This window comes from Quercus robur, chromosome 4 (genome assembly GCF_932294415.1).
Source record: "Quercus robur chromosome 4, dhQueRobu3.1, whole genome shotgun sequence".
NCBI lineage: Eukaryota > Viridiplantae > Streptophyta > Magnoliopsida > Fagales > Fagaceae > Quercus > Quercus robur.
This window is the reverse complement of record NC_065537.1, coordinates 72,151,670-72,170,839: the sequence shown is the minus strand read 5'-3', so window position 1 is coordinate 72,170,839 and position 19,170 is coordinate 72,151,670. Positions and strand designations below refer to the sequence as shown.

At 36.2% G+C, this 19,170-nt stretch overlaps 2 protein-coding genes across 3 annotated transcripts; one reads left to right on the top strand and one right to left on the bottom strand.

Moving 5' to 3' along the window:
• The first annotated feature begins 408 nt into the window (after positions 1-408).
• On the top strand, positions 409-4,965 carry LOC126723591 (putative disease resistance RPP13-like protein 1). 2 transcript variants are annotated; one of them, XM_050427159.1, is made up of 2 exons: positions 409-4,404; positions 4,639-4,965. In XM_050427159.1, exon 1 carries the CDS (start codon positions 515-517, stop codon positions 4,085-4,087), a length of 3,573 nt encoding a protein of 1,190 aa, XP_050283116.1. In that variant the 5' UTR covers positions 409-514; the 3' UTR covers positions 4,088-4,404; positions 4,639-4,965. The 2 variants fall into 2 exon arrangements, with proteins under 2 accessions (XP_050283116.1, XP_050283115.1); XM_050427158.1 differs by having other exon boundaries at positions 4,539-4,965.
• Positions 4,966-12,088: 7,123 nt separating this feature from the next.
• On the bottom strand, positions 12,089-12,804 carry LOC126722538 (putative disease resistance protein At3g14460). The gene is made up of 2 exons (XM_050425691.1): positions 12,609-12,804; positions 12,089-12,525 (listed from the first exon to the last, which is right to left on the bottom strand). The coding sequence occupies exons 1-2, from the start codon at positions 12,802-12,804 to the stop codon at positions 12,089-12,091; spliced, it is 633 nt and encodes a 210-aa protein (XP_050281648.1).
• Between the last annotated feature and the right edge of the window lie 6,366 nt (positions 12,805-19,170).

Here is a 19,170-nt window from a genome sequence, read left to right as displayed (position 1 = left end):
TAAATTTTTTTTTTTTTATAATCCAAGGTAGTTACTTAAAAATACGAAAAATTGTTAACATTAACACAAACTCTTAAAACATTATTTTAAAATTTATTTTAAACAAAATTTTATAAAAAAATAATAAGTTAATAAATTTATTTTACAACTTTTTATGTTTTTTATGAAATAGATACCAAAACTTTTTTTTAGTGTGTTTCAATTTATAGCATCCATTCTTAAAAATATTTCTTATGGATCAAAGCTTTGTTTATTAATAATTACCGACATTATGGAAAAATAATACAATAATAATTACCGACAGTGGTTAACCATTTAACCGTTAATATTATCTTTTAAATTTTTTTTTTTTTTATAAAATTTATAGTGTTATTTAATTTTCAGTCATTATCGGGCTATCAGCTACCACAGTCTGTGCCTATAGTCAAACGAAATAATTAGCCATGGAAAAACTGAGTGCTTCTCAACCCCATATCTCTTCCTGTTGAATCCTTTCTTTGCAAAGCAGAAAAAAATGGTTTGGGAAATTTTGGGAGAGTCATTGCTTTCTGCACTCTTTGGAGCTTTGTTTGAAAGGCTGGCATCTCCCCTGGTCAGAAACTTCTTTGGAGACAGGGATTTCGATCACACACTCTTTGACAAGATGAAGACAGTTCTGCTGACTGTTAACGCAGTGCTGAGTGATGCAGAGGAGAAGCAGATCACAAACATGGCGGTGAAAGAGTGGGTCAATGAGCTCAAAGATGCTGCCTACCATGCAGAAGATTTGTTGGATGAGATTGCCACCATAGCTTTGCAATGCGAGTTGGAAGCTGAGGCCAAGGTCAAGGGAAAACAGGTAATGGGTCTATTCTTTACTCGTAATCCTAGTAAAGAAGATAAAGATTCCAGTCTCAAGCTTGATAAAGATATAGAATCTAGGCTCAAAAACATAGTTGAAAGGCTGGAGTTTTTAGCACAACAAAGAGATATCATGAATTTCAAGGAGAGTGTAAGAGGGAAGCCATTGTTGGTTTTGCCTACAACTTCTTTAGTTGATGAATTTGAAGTGTTTGGTAGAGATAAAGATAAAGAGAAGCTAAAAGGATTTTTGCTTGCTGGTAATGCACAAAAAGAAAACAGAATCCCTGTGATTGCAATAGTTGGGATTGGTGGGGTTGGCAAGACAACCCTTGCTCAGCTTTTGTATAATGACTCAGAGGTAGAAAAATCATTTAAATTTAGAGCATGGGCTTATGTTTCAGAAGAATTTGATGTTTTAAAAATAACTAGAACCATTTTTGAGTCGGTTGCGTCAAGGAGTTGTAATGTGAAAGACCTGAATTTTCTTCAAGTCAAACTAAAGGAGAGATTGAAAGGAAAGAGATTTTTGCTTGTTTTAGATGACATTTGGAATGACAATTTTATTGATTGGGATTTGTTGTTAAGCCCCTTAAAAGCTGGAGCCTGTGGAAGTAGAATTATTGTGACAACTCGTAATCAAAGTGTTGCATCAATGATGCGCGCTGTAGTTATTTATCGTCTGTTGCATTTGTCAGATGAAGACTGTTGGTCACTATTTGCAAAACATGCATTTAGGAGTAGCAACCCTGAGGAACATCCAACATTAAAAAGGATTGGTGAGAAAATTGTGAAAAAGTGTAAAGGCTTGCCTTTAGCTACAAAAGTACTTGGAGGCCTCTTGCACCCAGAATTGGAAGCTGAGGAATGGTATAGAATACTGAATAGCAAGATATGGGAGCTTTCTACTGATAAGAGTAGCATACTCCATGCTTTAATGTTGAGCTATTATCATCTACCTCCACATCTCAAACAATGCTTTTCTTATTGTTCGATATTTCCCAAGGGATATGAGTTTGAAAAAGAGAAATTTGTTCTCATGTGGATGGCAGAAGGTTTCTTGCAACATCGAAAAGGTAAAGACACCATGGAAGAGGTTGGGTGCAGGTATTTTCATGAACTAATATCAAGATCATTTTTTCAACCATCAAATCACAACAAATTGTGCTTTGTGATGCATGACCTTATCAATGATTTAGCTCAATTTGCATCTGGAGAATTTTGTTCCAAGTTAGAGGATGGCAAACTGAATGAAATTTCAGAAAAGGCTCGATATTTTGCATGGTCAATTAACCGGCTTGATGGTCCCGAGATCTTTGTGGCCCTACAGGAAGTAAAGTCTCTGAGAACATTCCTTCCACTAGGCTTTTCAAATACCAGTCAATGCTCTGCCTTAAGTAAAATAGTTAGTGATAAATGGTTGCCATTTCTAAAACACTTACGTGTGCTTTCTTTTGCTTGTCATGTGATCACTGATCTACCTGAGACTTTGGGCAAATTGATTCATCTACGCTACTTGGACCTTTCCCAGACTTCAATAAAAAAGCTACCTAGTTCAATATGTTCTTTGTATAATTTGCAGACATTGTTGTTGGCAAGTTGTATTGAACTCACTGAGCTACCAGCAAACTTTGGAAACCTTATCAATTTACGTCATCTAGATGTGAGTGAAACCAACTTAAGAGAGATGCCACTTGAATTTGGAAGATTAAAGAGTCTCCAAGTGTTAACTGATTTTTTTGTGAGCAGAAATAGTGGGCAGAAAATCAGTGAATTGGGCAAGCTTGCACACCTTCGTACAATTTCCATCTCAGGGATGCAGAATGTAGTTGATGCTACAGATGCTTCAGAGGCTGACTTGAAAAGTAAGCATTGTCTTAATGAATTAGCTTTCACATGGACCTCTAACACTCACGAGGTACAAAATGAAATAGACATACTTGACAATCTGCAACCTCATAAAAATTTGAAGAAGCTTACAATTGAAAACTATGGTGGTTCAAGGTTTCCCAATTGGTTAGGTGATGCCATTTTCTCTAACATGGTGTTCCTTTGTCTTAGCAAGTGCAAAATTTGTACGTCCTTACCACCACTGGGTCATTTATCGTCTCTTCAAGGGCTCTACATCATAGAGATGGAAGTATTAAAAAGGTTGGATTCTGGATTTTATGGGAATGGCCACTTTGGAGTCAAGCCTTTTCAATCTCTTAGAACTTTGTTGTTTGAGGAGTTGCCAAGTTGGACACACTGGATACATTTAGCAAATGAAGGTGAACACTTCCCCTCCCTCCAACAGCTTCATATACGTGGATGTCCAAAATTGATTGGGACCTTACCAAAGCACCTCCGTTCCTTGAAAGAAATGAAGCTGCATGATTTGGATGCTTTGACGACCCTGTCCCAGGAATTGTTAGAAGGCAACTCTAGTTTCCAACGACTGGAAATAGTTAATTGTCCTTCTCTCAGCTCCTTTCCTGGAGGTGATTCTCTCACTAACGTAAAAACACTTTCTATTTGTGATTGTCGAAATTTGAAGCCCTTTCTACTTGAGCATACGATGCACCCATTTAGAGTCCTTGAGAGTTTGCAAATAATGAGAAGCTGTGATTCTCTTCAATCTCTACCATTAGGTTTATTTACCAAGCTTCAAGATCTTCATATTGAGGACTGTAGGAATCTCAAGTCCCTTTCAATTCCAAACAACCTTCACTTTGATCTCACATTTCTTCGAAAAATGAAATTCAAGGATTGCCCAAATCTGGAATTCTTTCCAGAAAAGGGGTTGCCTACTCCCAACCTACAATCTCTTTTGATTACCAACTGCAACAATCTGATGCCTCAGAAGGAGTGGGGCTTGCATAGAATGGTGTCACTAACTTGTTTTGAGATTGAAGGTGGATGTAGTAACTTGGAATTGTTTCCGGAAGAGGGGCTGCTGCCCAACACCCTCACTTCTCTTCGTATCAGCAGACTTCCACATCTCAAATTCATAGGCCAAGGGCTTCAGCACCTCACGTTGCTAGGAAAGTTGGAGATCAATTGCTGTGAGAAGCTTGAGTTGATGCCAGAAGAGGGGCTGCCTGCCTCCCTTTTAACTCTTCATATCCAAAACTGCTCTTTGCTAGCTGATCCTTGCCAAAAGGACGGAACTAAAAAGAGGTTCTGCTCCAGCGTTTTTTCAAGCAGCAGTCAAAACAAAAAACTTACTATGAATAGGGCACTATCCACCGCCTTCCCCCGTCCCTAAAAGCCCTCCTCTCACCAGCAGCTAAGGAATTCCTGCAGCGGCAAGAAATGTAGTTGATTTGTTGGACAAATTGGGGCTAGAAGGAGCTTACTTTTATCTGGATGACCAGGGGCTTCAGCACCTTACTGCTCCAGTCTATCCCGAAGAGGGTCTTCCATCCTTGTCTTTTATCTGGAGCAGAAAATGCTCTCTGCTGAGACCAAAACTCCAAAATGAGACAAAATATTGGTCTAAGATAGCTCATATCTCTTTCATAGAAACTAGTAAGGAAGTATAGAAGAGTCCCTGTCTGAAGCAATGAAAACACTATCACCAGGGTAATTTTATTACTCAGTTGATGAATAGCAATTTGACCTGCTAGACATCAATTTAATTCACTGTACATTGTGAAATGATTATTGCATCTCCTAAAATAATCTTTTCTTTCCATAATGTATCATAATATATCTAGGCTAATTTTGAAGACTGCTGGGGCCACCAGCAAGTGCTCAAATTTATGTGGGTTCTTCTGCAGTTATTCACTATTCCTTCCTTCTTCATGTTATGTACAGCAACTGGAGGATTTTTGAAGAAGTCTGGATCCACTTCTGAAGTTTTTATGCAAGTTAGCTGGACAGTAGTTTTTGTTTTTGTATTCTTATTTACTGTAATTATGTGATATGTTTGTCCTGAGGTTATTATCATGTATACTGATCAGTATATCATTGCCTCTAACGATTCTGTAGCATCGGCCCAAAGTAGTTTTCTTATATGGGGAGTTATATGCTCAGAAGAAGGCTCTTAAGCAAATGTGCAAACAGGGTTTTTTAATGTGTCATATAAGGGTTGGTTAAATGTTTATAATTCATATAATTGATGCTAGTTTTTTGGTGCGTAAAGTGGGTGTCCATGTTTACATCTTTCATGTTTTTTCTTCCACTGAAGTAGTAATAATAAGAGGAGCATAGAAATATGCCCCAAGTATGTCTCCTTTTCTGTGCAAATCTTGTTAAAAAAAAAAGATACTTAGAAGACTGTAACAAATAATTGGTGACTATGATCGATTATATAACTGTAGTCAATCGTATAAGTCCAGTAATTTTTGTTTGGGCAAGTATGAGTTTCATCTACTTCCCAAAAGAAAATGAGTCTTGAGTTTTTTTCTCCAGTTCTCATACCCAAGCATGCATTAGAGCAGATCTACATTTTAGTTTCATTTTGCATGACTGTTCAACTGGTTTCCTTATGTTACATGATCTTTTAGAAGTAGGTTCAAGTTTTCTGAAGCTGGCATATAGATTCTTTGCAAATTTTCAGGGTTCAGTGTCAGGCATGTATGCTAAGAAAGTCACTGAAGTTGATACTGATATGTTGCTTTAGCTGGTATTTTTGCACCATTATCCTATGCACTACTGTATTACCTCTCCTAGCATCCAGAGACTTATCACTTCAATCTATATCTGAGGAGCTAATAAATCTTTCCTCACTGGAAATGCTAGACTTTAGGAATCTGATAAAATTTAAATCTTCTCAATGTGGGGCTGCCAGCTTCTCATTCTAGTCTTAACAATTTGTTATTATCCTCATCTAAAACTGGCCCAAAAACATATTTGGTCTATGGATTTTGAGATTTTGTTTAAGAAAAGATAACTGTTGTTAGGTTTGGCTGCTATAATGAAATGCAATTCTAGTTTCAGCCTATGAAGCACGGACGCGGCACCGGAGGTGCCGCACCCGCGTCGGACGCGGCCGGACGCGGCGACGCGCGAGGGACGCCGTTGCCCGCGCGTCCGGCCGCGTCCGACCGAGTCCTGCCACGTGGCAGGCTCGAGATCTGAGCCGACTCGCGCCGATTCGCGCCGATGCGGCTCCGACTCGGGCCGATTCGGGCCGATTCGGGCCGAATCGGGCCGACTCGGGCCGTATCGGCAGATATCGGCCGATATCGGCCGAAACGGCCGATTCAGGCCGATTCGGCCGAAACGGCCGAAATTAAAAAAAAAAAAAAAAAAAAAAAAAAAAAAAACACACAGAACAGAACGCACCGTAATACTAAACCCTACCACTCGGTTTTCACTCTCTGCCTCTTTTTCTTTTTCGTTAGTTCTCACTTCTCTAACTTCTCTCATCACTACCTCTCTCTCATTCCGTCTCACTCTCTCTTGCTCTGATCTCTGCGACTCTCCTCTGTCTCTGCTGCTTGGCTGGTTGCTGTGACTTTGTTCTTCAGCTCATTCTTTCTTCAACTCTCTCTCACGCATTCTTAACTTTGATCATGTTTTAGTTATTATCTACTATTGTCTATTGCTCTTAAATTTGGTATATATTTGTATAATGTAAAAAAGTATGCTTAGCAATATATTAAAAATATAAATAAAAATATTTTTAATATTTTTTTAATCGCCGAGTCCCGCCGCACCCGCACCCACCTTTTTCAAAAATTGCCGAGTCCCGCACCCGCACCCGAGTCCCGAAACGCACCCGTGCTACATAGGTTTCAGCTATCTACTTACTTGTTCGCCAATAAGTACAGTGCTAACATGTGCTTTTGAGTCCCCTTCGGCTGCTATTAAGAACTTTCAGGTTTCCAATTTCAGTTCTCTCTGAGGGAATTTTAGGGTTAAGTTGGGCTTCCATTAATTATATTTTATGTTAGTCAAAACAGGATGAATGAAGCTCAGTTTATGTTCCTGGAAGCCTTATTACAGTATGTGGTCATAATAATTTCGGGCTTAGTGCACATTGTTATTTTATTTGTACTTTCTTATGTAAGTGAAGAGTGTAGAGCTTTGATATTTGATCCGCGATAGGTGGAGGTTTCCCTATACAATATGTTAAGAAGCTATATTGGCTTGCCCCTAGCCCCTAGCCCCATCCATAGCTGTGCAATTTCTCTATAGACAATTTATTAAAAATTTGCTCATGGTGTCTACAGGTACATATCTAAACCTTAATATTCTATTGATTGCTCCTTAAACCTTACACTCTATTGGGGACTTGAGGTCTAGAAAATTTCATTGGAAATGGTGCTCAGCAATTTCACCAACCCTATCATCCTGGGAACATCATTCCCCCTCATTTGGCTAATCTTGATTACTTTGTTGAGAGTACATAGCTGATCCCGAAAAATTTATATATCTAGAGGTATTTTTTTACTATATATGCTAACCATGTTTAATCATTTGTTGCACGTTTTGCATTTCACTTGTTCAAGTGTACTCATTCTAAAGGACCTGTTCTAAGCATCTCGGCTACTCTGCCATGTGACGGTGTTTTGGTTTGGACTGAACAACTTTTGTCTTAAATTCACGCTCCGGCTGAAACTATTGATGCAATCGGTTGCATGCACAACTTGTTAATGATTCTTGCAAAATCAAGAAGTGAATCTAGAACACCAGTGTGGTCTCAACCATCCACGCTTGGAAGCTTAATGTCAAAGACAAATTTTTCTCTGATAAAAGGCCATGGAATTATCTATTTTTTAGGAGATTTCTTATGCTACCTTGTTACTTGATTTTCCTACATTTAAAGGACGTTTTAGGAGGTTATTGATGGAAAACCATTCCTTGGATCCTTTAGCCATGATAGATGATAAGTAATGGTTTGTAAATGTTGAGATGTAATTCATGGAGTGTGGTTGGATTATTTCAAACTTAACTATGTAATTATATTCAAAAACTTTATTTGCAAAATTGAATCTAGCAAATGGGGACTCTCCATTTTAAGGTGCAATGCTACTACTATACTATCTCTCAGCTTTGTATTTAAGCTGAGCTTGCCCATTGGAGATCTCAAAGAATTTTCTCCAGATTTGGCGTTTATGGTAATGAAAGAAAATATGTACAGGATTGATTCAATGGTTGTTTCACATTATCACTATGATGGAGAGGATTTTCATAAGTGAGAATATTATAAATTTTTGAAGATTTTTTGTTTTGTTTTGTTTACCTATCATCTTGTACTCTCACAGCAAACTTCAATTAGTTTATTATTTGCACAAGTAAGAAGCAACTTAATTAAGTGAACTAAATTAGTTTTTGCCAAGATCCTTGTAACTCTATTGGTTGGCATCTTCTAGTATTTTTAATAGAGACATTTAGGATTCAAATGTCTCCATGCCCAACTCTCTTAAATATATATATATATATATATATTTTAAATTTTTAAATCTAATTTTTGAACCTTTTAGAATCCTTACTGACCGAAGTTGAATGCCACTCTGCAAAACAAATCTTGGACCAACTCTTGATGTTGAATTAATCAATATTGCTGCTTTAAAAGTCCTTAAAGAATGTAATGATGTCAACTTATTGCACTTCTTCTTCTCCCAAAAAAAAAAAAAAAAACTTATTGCACTTCTTTGTAATTACTTCATAGCTATCATATTGTTAGGAGCTTTGCTAGTTGCTGATGATGGCATGAGGAAGTGGAGTGCTTGGACAACATCAGGCCAGTCACATGGCTCAATGTTTTCTCAAGACACCAATGGCTCCTCATGCCTATCTAATGAAGCTCCTAAGTGCTCTTTGAGGGGGACAAGCCCAGTCCCCCTGCTGGGATCAGTTTGATGAGCATGATGAGGGGCAGCATGTGGAGGCACCTTGCTCCACATGATGCCCCAAGGCCATGGCAGAGGAGGGCCATGGTGGGCAGCAACGGTTTGTTGATGTTGGGCAGCAGCAGGTGGTGCTGACCCTGCGTGGTAGTGCATGGCATGATGGTTTGGTTATTGGTTGCTTTGTATGTGGGCTTGGTGGCTTGAGTGCAAGGCAGTGCTGAACTGCTGATGTTGATGATATGTTGTGCAAGACATTGGGCTGGTTGGTGCTGGCTGAATGTATGGATTGATGTGAGTGGGCTGATGGCAGTTACTTAGTGTGCTGCTGATGGACATGATATGTGGGCTGTGATGCTGATAAGGAAGGGCTTGGGTAGAGGGCCAAGGCTTCTAAAACGTGATGGGCATCACGTGTGGGCTATTGGAACATGGGCAGAAGACCCATGATGAGATGCTGAGTGTTGGGCTGGCATGTGCTATGTGTGCAGCAGCAGTTGGTGGCAGTTACCAACGTTTCCTAGCATTGTGGGTGCTTCAGACATGCAGTACAAAGGCTGGAAACGTGTAAGGCAGCAGCAGTGAAGGTGTCCTAAGTCAGACTACATGTGGCAGCAAGTCCAGGAAATGGGGCAGTTACTTGGTAGTAACTGCCATGGCAATTTATTCTGTATATTATCCTAGGCTGTTGGGGTTGTCAACAGCAGAGAGAGTGTATTGTTTTGCTTTGAGAAATTCGTGTGGATTCTCAGGCTTCCTTTGTACTTGATATTGAGTAATGAAGGTTGGGGTTGGTGCCCTGTAAATACTGTGTGTGCTGTGTGTGTGTGCATTCTCTTGATAATTCTGTTCATAGTGTTCCTACAGTGTGTGTGTGTGGTGTGTTGGCTGAGACTAAGTCAGTGGGCTTAGTGCCATCACAGACAGAAAATTTGAAAGAAAAATTTAACCCTGTGACACATATAAATGCTAGCAATATTCCTATATAGGCTATAATTTGAACCAGTCCAAAGATCTTATTATTGTACGATCTACTCGAGGCTCTAGGAAAGATATGAGAAGCTTAAGTAGGAAATTGTACTGAGCCTAAACATTTGCTGCACCATTGCAACCATTAGCAGTATGTTTAGGTGGATTAAGTCATAACTAATGGTCTTTTCCTATAAAAAAAAAGTCATTCCTTCTTAAGATAAAAGATAGTAAAAACCAAAAAAAAAGTGCTTGTTGTTATATTGCTTTCTACGTAATGCAAGCTCTAAATAGTAACTTGATGTAAAAGTCTTTTGGTTTCATTATTTTCAATGAAAGTATGAATTTCTCTCTCTCAAGAAGAAAAACAAACGGTACACTTTTCTACTCTAAATTGTACACCCATTTTACACATACCATTTGTACTACAAAAATCTACGATCGGCTCCCCAAATTAAAACTCATGTAAGACTTCATCACATCACTTTCTTAATTAAGTCTAACGGAAAGTAATATTAAAAGACCAATTTACTTGCTACCATATGTTTTGAAGGGAAAGGTAAATTGGTTTTTGATACTATATTCTATTAGACATAATCCCCAAAACAGATGCAGGAACAAGGAGTTAAGTGTTACATAATTATAAATTTAAGAGGTTGTGCATTTTGATGGTTAAGTGGGAAAAGGTGATTATAAACCCGAGTACACTATTATACAATACATTTTGATGGTTATGTAATGTATTATAAACCCGGTTTAAAACACTATTATTACTATTTTCGTGTGTGTTCTAATAAGTATTACTGTTTACTCAAAAAAAAAAAAAAAACTCTTGGGCCCTGACTCCTAATGCATAAACAGTGATGATTTAAACACTGCCGTTTCAAGCTTGGGCCGTCAACATATTAAAGAAACTAATATTGCTTTGGACCCGTATCATACACAGTCCAAGCCCAAGTCTAATCCACCAAACGACACCGCTTAATAGAGGGAATCAGTTTTTAACCGATTCTAACGGCTAGTCATAGTGTAACTACATTGAGTTATTAGAATCTCTCTCTTTTGCACATATTTTGTAATATGTATATTTTTTTCATAATGAAATCAATACAAGACACTATATATATAGATTACAGAAATATCTCTTTGTTATGTCTTCAATCTCTAGTTTCTTAGGAGCTTTCTGCCTTTGTTCTCACAAATTTCATTAAGGATAAGCTTGTGAATTTATGAGTCTAATTTTCTTAAAGTTGTTTCTGAATTCTAATGCTAAACCTTAATAATTATAGGGGCACTTTGATTTTCATTTTATTTATTCTAAATTTCAATTTTTGTAAACAAAAAATAGTCTAATTTCTTTAAGTTTTTTCGAAATTTTAATTCCTAATCCATACTCTAATAATTGTAGGAGTAATTTGCCAATTTCATTTATTTACTTTAAATTTCATTTTGTGTCAAAAGGAAAAGAAAAAAAGGCTGCATTTTGTTACTTTATAATCCGCTTTCACATTGAAGATGATAGGCTTGCTCTTCCTCTAGCAAACACTGGTTATTCATGACTCTTGAAAGAAGCGAACTTGATACTTTTCTTTGATGGAGATCGAATTTGCAATTGACTGGGTGCAAAACTACAAAAGATGTACAAGAAGAGCAAGCAGCAGCTTGTCCAATTTCCAAATTTAAGCATGATGTGTAAGAGGGAGGGGGCTTGTATTTGAATAACAAGATTTTACGTTGGTTTGGCCAACTACAAGTTTACATCCTCAAGCAATGCCAATCAAAATTCACTATTAGTTTAGAGTTTCTAATATGAATAGGAAACACTCAAACCAACTTTTGTAAAACACCTTTAAACCCTGACAAACTCAAATCAATTTATATCTCATTACACTGAATTTAACACATTTTTTTTTGTTTTGGTTTAGCCAAGTCCATATAAATACAATGGCCAACTCACAATAAAAAAAAAAACAGTTTCTCAAGTCACATCCAGCTTACATACATGTGCATCGTTTTAACCCCAAAATATATCAAAGAAGTTACTAAAAGAAATACACTCCACATTCTTTTAAGATAATTTTCCTAAACATATAAGCCACAAAACTTGTTCTGAATATTAGAATTGGAAGTCTGCAAAACGATTGATAACAGAGTAGGAGGCAAATGTAAATTAATAACGGCAGCACCCACGTTGAAACTCAAGCAATTCCTGGTGGCCCAAGAAGTATACAATATTGGCCTAGATTATGCAAGATGGAAGAAAAGATAAGCGAAATCATTTTTTCACAACATACAGTAAATTAAAATGATGTCCAACGAGTCACAAGATTATCAGTACCTCGCTGAAAGCCCCGTTCATGAGATTACTTCCTCATCAATTTCAACGCAAGAAATATGAGCTATCTTGGACTAATCTTCCCCATTCTTATTTTGGAGTTTTGGTTTCAACAATGGACACTTCTTTATGCAGAGGAAAGAGAGGGAGGATGGAAAACCATCTACTGCAAGGACTGGAGTTTCTCACAGCAGCTAATCTCTAGTGTTTTAAGAGACTCAAGTTTCTTTAGGCCCGTGTTGTCCCACTTTTCGAGATCCAAAAGTCCACTGATGCGTAGAGAACTGAGATTTCTGGGCAGTAATCCTTCCACTGGGAATGACTCCACGTTTTTACATTCACCTTCAATCTCCAAAAGACAGAGACTGGCAAGCCCGTGCAACCCCCACTCCTTCCCGGAAATGAGTTTGTTGCAGGAAGTGATCCTAAGTAAACAAAGTTTCGAAGGCAAAACCTGTTTTGAGAGTGGTTCAAGTTCGGGGCAATCATTCATAAACATTGCCGTGAGATGTTCAAGAGTGCCCAACTGATCAGGTAGTTTCTCGAGACTCTTGCAATTAGAGTACCAAATGGACTTCAAATTGGGGGTAGGCAATCCTCCTGTTGGAAAATATTCCAGTTTAGGACAATCCCTGATCTCCAAGGCCTCGAGATGTGAGTTCTGTCTGAATTTTTTCTGGCACCGAGTTTCTGCAGTTTTGCACAATCCCAAATAGAAAGTCTTCTAAGTTTTGGAAACAAGTGTAAGGAGAGGTCTGTCAGGGAGTCACAGCTACTCCCTACACTCAAATCTTCAAGTTCATCCGGGTGTACATTCTCATTTGCAAGGGGAAAATCTAATTTCTTGCAATTCCGGATATAAAGAATTTTTAAGGCCATGCCTATGGGAAAGGACTTGAGAGAACAACAATTAATAATATACAAATGTTGGAGAGAAGGGTTCTTTATCACACTTTCAGGTATGGACCTCAGAACATCACATCCTTCAATTTTAAGGCTATGTAATGGCGTTGGCAGTGCCATAAATTCTGATATTTCTGAAACTTTCATGCGAGTCAAAAGAGGAGTTGGACCAGGAGTCACTCAGAACATCAGCTTCATCACTTTCCCCACTTCTTCTGTTTCTGATATTTCCTTCAATTTCTTATTAAGAGTGGTTACTCGACCAAAATAGTAAGCACAAGTAATAAATAAGAGAGGTAGTAGCCTAAAACTATAACTTTACTTAGTAAAATAAATATTATTATATATGCTAAAAATCTAATAGTTGAATTGCATGTTTTTTATGGTTTAAATACACGTTAGATTTTGTTTCAATCGGATATTATTTACTATATGATCTATAAGATTATATTTTATATATAATTTTAAACTACAAAAACTTGTAATTTAAAAAATTTATTAATAACATAACTATTAATCTTTAATTTTTTAGAAATTTTGCAAGTATGGAAGATATAAGAAAAAGATGTAATCTAATGGTAAATTTGTCAAAATTCACCTCCAATAAAAAAATATTGAGTAAGGTTCTAGCCTAATTTTATAGCTGAACTTTGTCATTTTTTAAGGTTACAACCAATTTTGTAGCTGAATTTTGTGCATAAGGGAATACTAAATATTCAAGCAACAGACTTTCTCATCTTGCCACGAGGACATTATTAGATCTAGTAAGTACATCAAATCAAAAGAATATATTTTTTTGTATCTACTATGTAGTCTAAAACCAATCCAATACATTAAATATACAGAATGTAACCACTTAATCAAAATCAAAACTACTTGTTACAAATAATATATAGGAAATTAGGATTTTGTGGAACCTTGAGTCAGGGGCGATGAGCATTCTGTTTCACCTTGAGCCAAGTGAATTTTTCTTCAATAAAAAGAGAACCAGAAGGATCTTCATCAATGGATTCCTTCGTTCTTGTTTAGTCTTTTTTGTTTTGGAAGTTATTTCTATTTCTATGTTCTCTCTTTATCACTTTCTCTCCATTCATTTGTTCCTAAGATATCTTTTAATTACTTAATAACTTTGCCTATATAGTAAATAGTAGACATAAGCAATAAATATCAGAACTACCTATTCAAGCTATAGAATTTCTCATTTTTAAAGCAAGGTACTTGTAAAGTCCATATGTTTAGGCTGGCAACCATGAATAAATTGTAACTTTTAGAACTTAGTTTTTGTCTAGTGTTTAGTCTAGAAATATTTAGAAACAAGACAAATGAAATTCTGCTCAATTGAAAACTCAAGAAAGTAGGAAAAGATAAGTGCAGAAAAAGTCTCACTTATCTCGACCGATCGAGATGCATGCAAATTAGATTTCTCACTTTCTTTCTCAACCATTGGATCTAGGGTTTTGATGGATCTTAAGGATGTGTAAATACAAACCCTAGAGCACGTTTTTACACATTCAAGAAGGCAGTGTTTTGTACACATATCTGAATTTTTTCAAACCTTTTTGAAGCTATAGCTGGAAACCTTGTACAAACAACAGATCTAGCTATAGAGTGAAGTTGTTGCATCAAATCAATCATAGTTGATGATCTAAACCTTTAAGTGGAGTTCTCAAAGTCACAAATATGAGTGTTTGTGTGCAACAGTTTCACAATAGAAGAGTCCATGGATTCAGAGCCATGTTTGGTCACGTGAGTAAGTACTACATGAGGTAGCAGTAGATTTAGGGTTAAGTCTATTGTACAAACTTCCGTTCTATTAGTGAAATGTTGACTTGAGGATTGTTTAGGTTAAATCCTCCCTAGGTTTTTTACTTTGAAACTACAGTTTCAAAAGTTTTCCTGAATCATCATTCTTAGTGTTAATGTGATTTGTGATTGTGTGATGTTTGATTAATTCAGATCCAATTGCATAATTAATCACTTTAATTAATTGGCTAGAGATTTAGTTGAATTTGACTAAATTGGGGTCTAAAACCCTAACAATTGGTATTAGAGCAGGTTAACTCCTCGTTCAACTACCTATCGTGAGTTGATACTTGACCCTAAATTGTAATGGATCATGGTCATTCTTTGATTGTGCCCCTATGTTTGATGGTAACAACTATGCATGCTGGAAAGTAAGAATGAGAGCTTTTCTTAAATCTTTGGATGAAAAAGTTTGGTTGTCTATTGAAAATGGGTGGACTAAACTAGCTACTCCTGTAGCTCAATGGTTTGATGAACAAATTGTTGTAGCTAATTGCAATAGCAAAGCCATGAATGCTATATTCAATGGTGTTTCTCCTTAGCAATTTAAGAAAATCTCAAATGTTAAGGTTGCTAAAACTGCATGGACTATTCTATTACTTATGAGGGAACAAAAGCAGTTAAAATTAACAAACTTCAACAACTAACAACAAAATTTGAAAACATAAAAATGTCAGAAGATGAATCTTTTGATGATTTTATGCAAAACTTAATGACATTGTAAACTCAGCCTTTAATTTAGGAGAAGTTTATGGTCCTAAGATTGTTAGAAAACTTTTGAGATCCTTGACTGATGATTTTAGACCTAAGGTCATAGGCATCACTGATAGTACAGGCATTGACTCTTTTCCTATAGAAGAGTTGGTTGGATCACTTCAGACTTATGAATTAGATTTTCTAAAAGACTCGAACCACCCAAAAAGGAACAAATAGAAAAATCTTCTAAAGAAGAGTCAAACAATTTGTTAACAATTCCTTGGGTTAGCAATGTTTTGGCTGTCAAGGCTTTGGACATTACAAGATGTCCCACCTACTAGCTCTTGCAGCTACACTTAGTGATGAAGAGTCTGCTGACTTTGGTAGTGACCAAGAAGGAAATTTTATAGCCTTTATGACTATTTTTAATGAAAATGAGAAAAACAACTTTGAACCTAAAGTTGAATTTGATGTTATTCTTGACGACGATGCAGATCTACAAGATGCTTACAATAAGCTATGTATAACTACTGAGTGTTGCTCGTTTTGAGAAGAATGCAAGTTGTTCAGTCTAAATTAAATGAATTGAAAATTGAAAATGATGATCTTGTTATGCAATTGAGTGAAAAGACTACTTTGATTTTTGTGTTGAAAAAGAAAAAAAATGTGTCCTTGTTTGAAAAAGTAAAAGATCTTGAAACTCATTTGTTGTTGACTAGAGCAAAGCTAGATAGAATTTCCGAGTCAAAACTTGATGATATTTTAAATTCTAAAAAATCTAGCTCTAAAAAAATTGGTTTAGGATTTGATAAGAGTAATATTGCTTCTTATGCTTTCACCACTAGTTCTCATTTCGTTCCCCAATTTGTGAAAAATGCATGCCTTAGGATAAAAGAACCAAAAGTTGAAATACAAGTCAAGGTGCTATTTAAGTCTAAACCTATTGTGATTTCTACACCTAAGAAGAGGGAAAACACTAAGAATCTTCACTTTTGTCACCACTGTGGTGCTTTTGGACATACTCATCCAAATTGCTTCAAGCTTCATGTTGAAAAGAAGATTGCTTTGGAAGAAAAAGTCATCAAAAGTGAATTCTCAAAAATCCCATGCCTCTTCTTGGTGAACTTGTTAAGGCATTGAGCTTGATTGTAAAAAATCTAGGTTTTAAAACCACCTTTTCTAGGTCTAAACCTAAATCTAAGAAAACTAGACCTATTCATACTCCAACCAAAATTTGGGTGGAGAAAACTTCTGAAGTTTGAAGTTTGATTTCTTTTGGTCCTGTGCTTCTTTGCATATTTTGTTGACGTGTTTGTTTTCTTTATTTCCTTAGGTTCCATTACATTTTGTAAATTTTTTTTTTTTTTTTTGCTTAGGTTGCTTTTAATTCCTTAAAAAAATTTTGGAAAATAAAAAAAAATACTACTCTCTCCGTCCCAATTTGTTTGTACTGTTTGAAAAGTCAAGCTTTTTAAGGGAACATTGTCTCTTATCTTGTCTACCTCATAAAAATGTATAAGTTTACAAAATTACCCTTAAATAAATTTATCAGCTTTTTTTTTAAAGAGTTATTCTTAATGAGACAACTAAAAAGGTGCCCCAATTAGATTAATTTAAAAAAAAAATATTTGTTAGTTTTCTTTTTAAATAGTTTTGAAAATAAAGTAGGGGTATAATAGGAACATTAGTAAATTAATGACTTTTATTTTTAGAAACAGGACAAACAAACTGAGATGGAGGGTGTACTTATTGAATATTTTTTAGCAGAATAATACTTATTGAATTTGATATCAAGAGACAAGAGGTACTAACAAGTAGTAACATTTTAAGTTGTTGAAAGTGACAGAAGCAGGTACAAATAGACTAAAATAAACAAATTATCAACAAAAAATTAACTGAAGTTATTCATTACTAACCCTTTGAGTTTATCTATGATTGCCCTAATTTATTCCCCAAATTTAAAGTTTTCCGGATTCCTATATTTTTTTGCCAATTGCCAACAGGGGTCTCTTGCTTTCATATAATCAATTAATCATGTTTTAATGTTGCTACCTCAACACCTAAATTGCTTAATTAATCCAGTCATTTTGAGCTTAAAATCTAAAATTAAAGTTATATACTTTCTCGAATCTTGAACACCAACACCAACCAGAAAACTGTCTGTTAGACTTATGGTTGAGTGATTAATTCACCATCTCCTAATAATTTAAGCTTTTAGGACAATCGGTAATTTAACATGGCATCCACTGGCGGCTCCACGTAGAGTTTAGGGTGGTCACAGGACCACCCTAACTTGGAAAAAAATTAATTATTATATGTAAATTTAAAAAATTTTATGATTTTTTATCCTTAAAAAATATTTGGGACCACCCTAAATTTTTTTAGGCTCAACGTTATTATACTTTGGACAAAATTTAGCAACAAACTTAATTTTAGATTAAGACTATAACTCCATTTAATATTTTTTTTATTGGATGTGAATTTTGGCAAATCCACCATTAGATTACATTATCTTCTTAAATCCTCCATGCAAAATTTCAAAAAGATCAAATATCAAAAGCTATGTCATCACTCAAATTTTTAAATTTCGAATTTTTGTTGTTTAAAATTTTACATAAAAAATAAGTTTATAGATTAAATAGTGTTGAGGTCTAAAAAGTCATGAAGTTGCACCAAGGCCCAAAATGGCACAGAGAATTGAACTCCATAAAAAAAATACTTGAGCTCGCAATAAAGAAAAAGGATGGTAGGCCCAAATCCATTAAGGTTTTAAGGAGGAACCCAAACCCACGAATGGGTAAGCTTTAGAACTCATGAAACGAAGGGAAGAAGAAAAGCTCAGCCCGTCAAGGTCAGAAAATCGCTAGGGAGCCCAGTGGTATGACCTGAGCCGGGATACTTGGGGGCTTCCAGGAGCTTAGGATCCTTGAGATGTGCAGCAATGCCAAGGTTGGATTAAGATAGTTCAAAGGGGATGCTAAGAAACATAAGGAATGAGAACAACTATGTCCTTATTAGCCACCTAATGATGCAAAAAGGAATCAGAAAGCTTGGGAACCAACAATTCATGAACAAGGGGCTGGTACCTCGGGGAACCTAGAAAAAAGAACCATGAAGGGAAGTGGCTAGGCAACTTTTAACTTGGCAGGAAGGAATTAGCACGCTTGGGAAAAATGACAAAGGGAAAGGCAGCCAAAAGCTGAGTCTGAAAAGGTGGGAACTACAAGCCTTGAAAGGAGAAAAACCCAAGGTCAGCTCTTCAAGATATACCAGAACGGAAAGGCAGCAGGAGACTTTTGAGAAAGAAACACCAAAAGAAGAAAATTATGAGGAATAAGGAAGGGACCAGCCATCAATGTTGCTGGCATAACATTGGTTCGGTACCTAGGGGTGAAAATGGGGGGAATCAGTGGTACCCTGGAAACCCTAGGATGACACTATAAAAGGGGGAAGCAGTCAACAGTGAAGGGCATTCAGCAACAGTGAATTAGAGTAGAATCATTGAGAAAACTTTGTTAGAATTCAAAGAAAGTAAAAAAAAAGAGAGGGAAATACTGTCCAGTATCCTCAAATAGCCATTAGAGAACACATTTGGATTCAAAGGGATTCAAACTTTGCAAGTCATAAAGGCCTGAAGAGCCATCTAAGTTTTTAATTTTTGAACTTTTTTGGACCTTGTGATACGTCCTAGTGAGCATGATGTATTACACAATTGAGAAATTAATGAAATATTTCAAAGTATCTTAACGACCCCTAACGCTTACTTTGTGTTTTTCTTTATCGCATTGCCCCTTTATTGTTTCTTGCTGTTCAATGCATATATTTCTTGTTTTCTAGTATGTA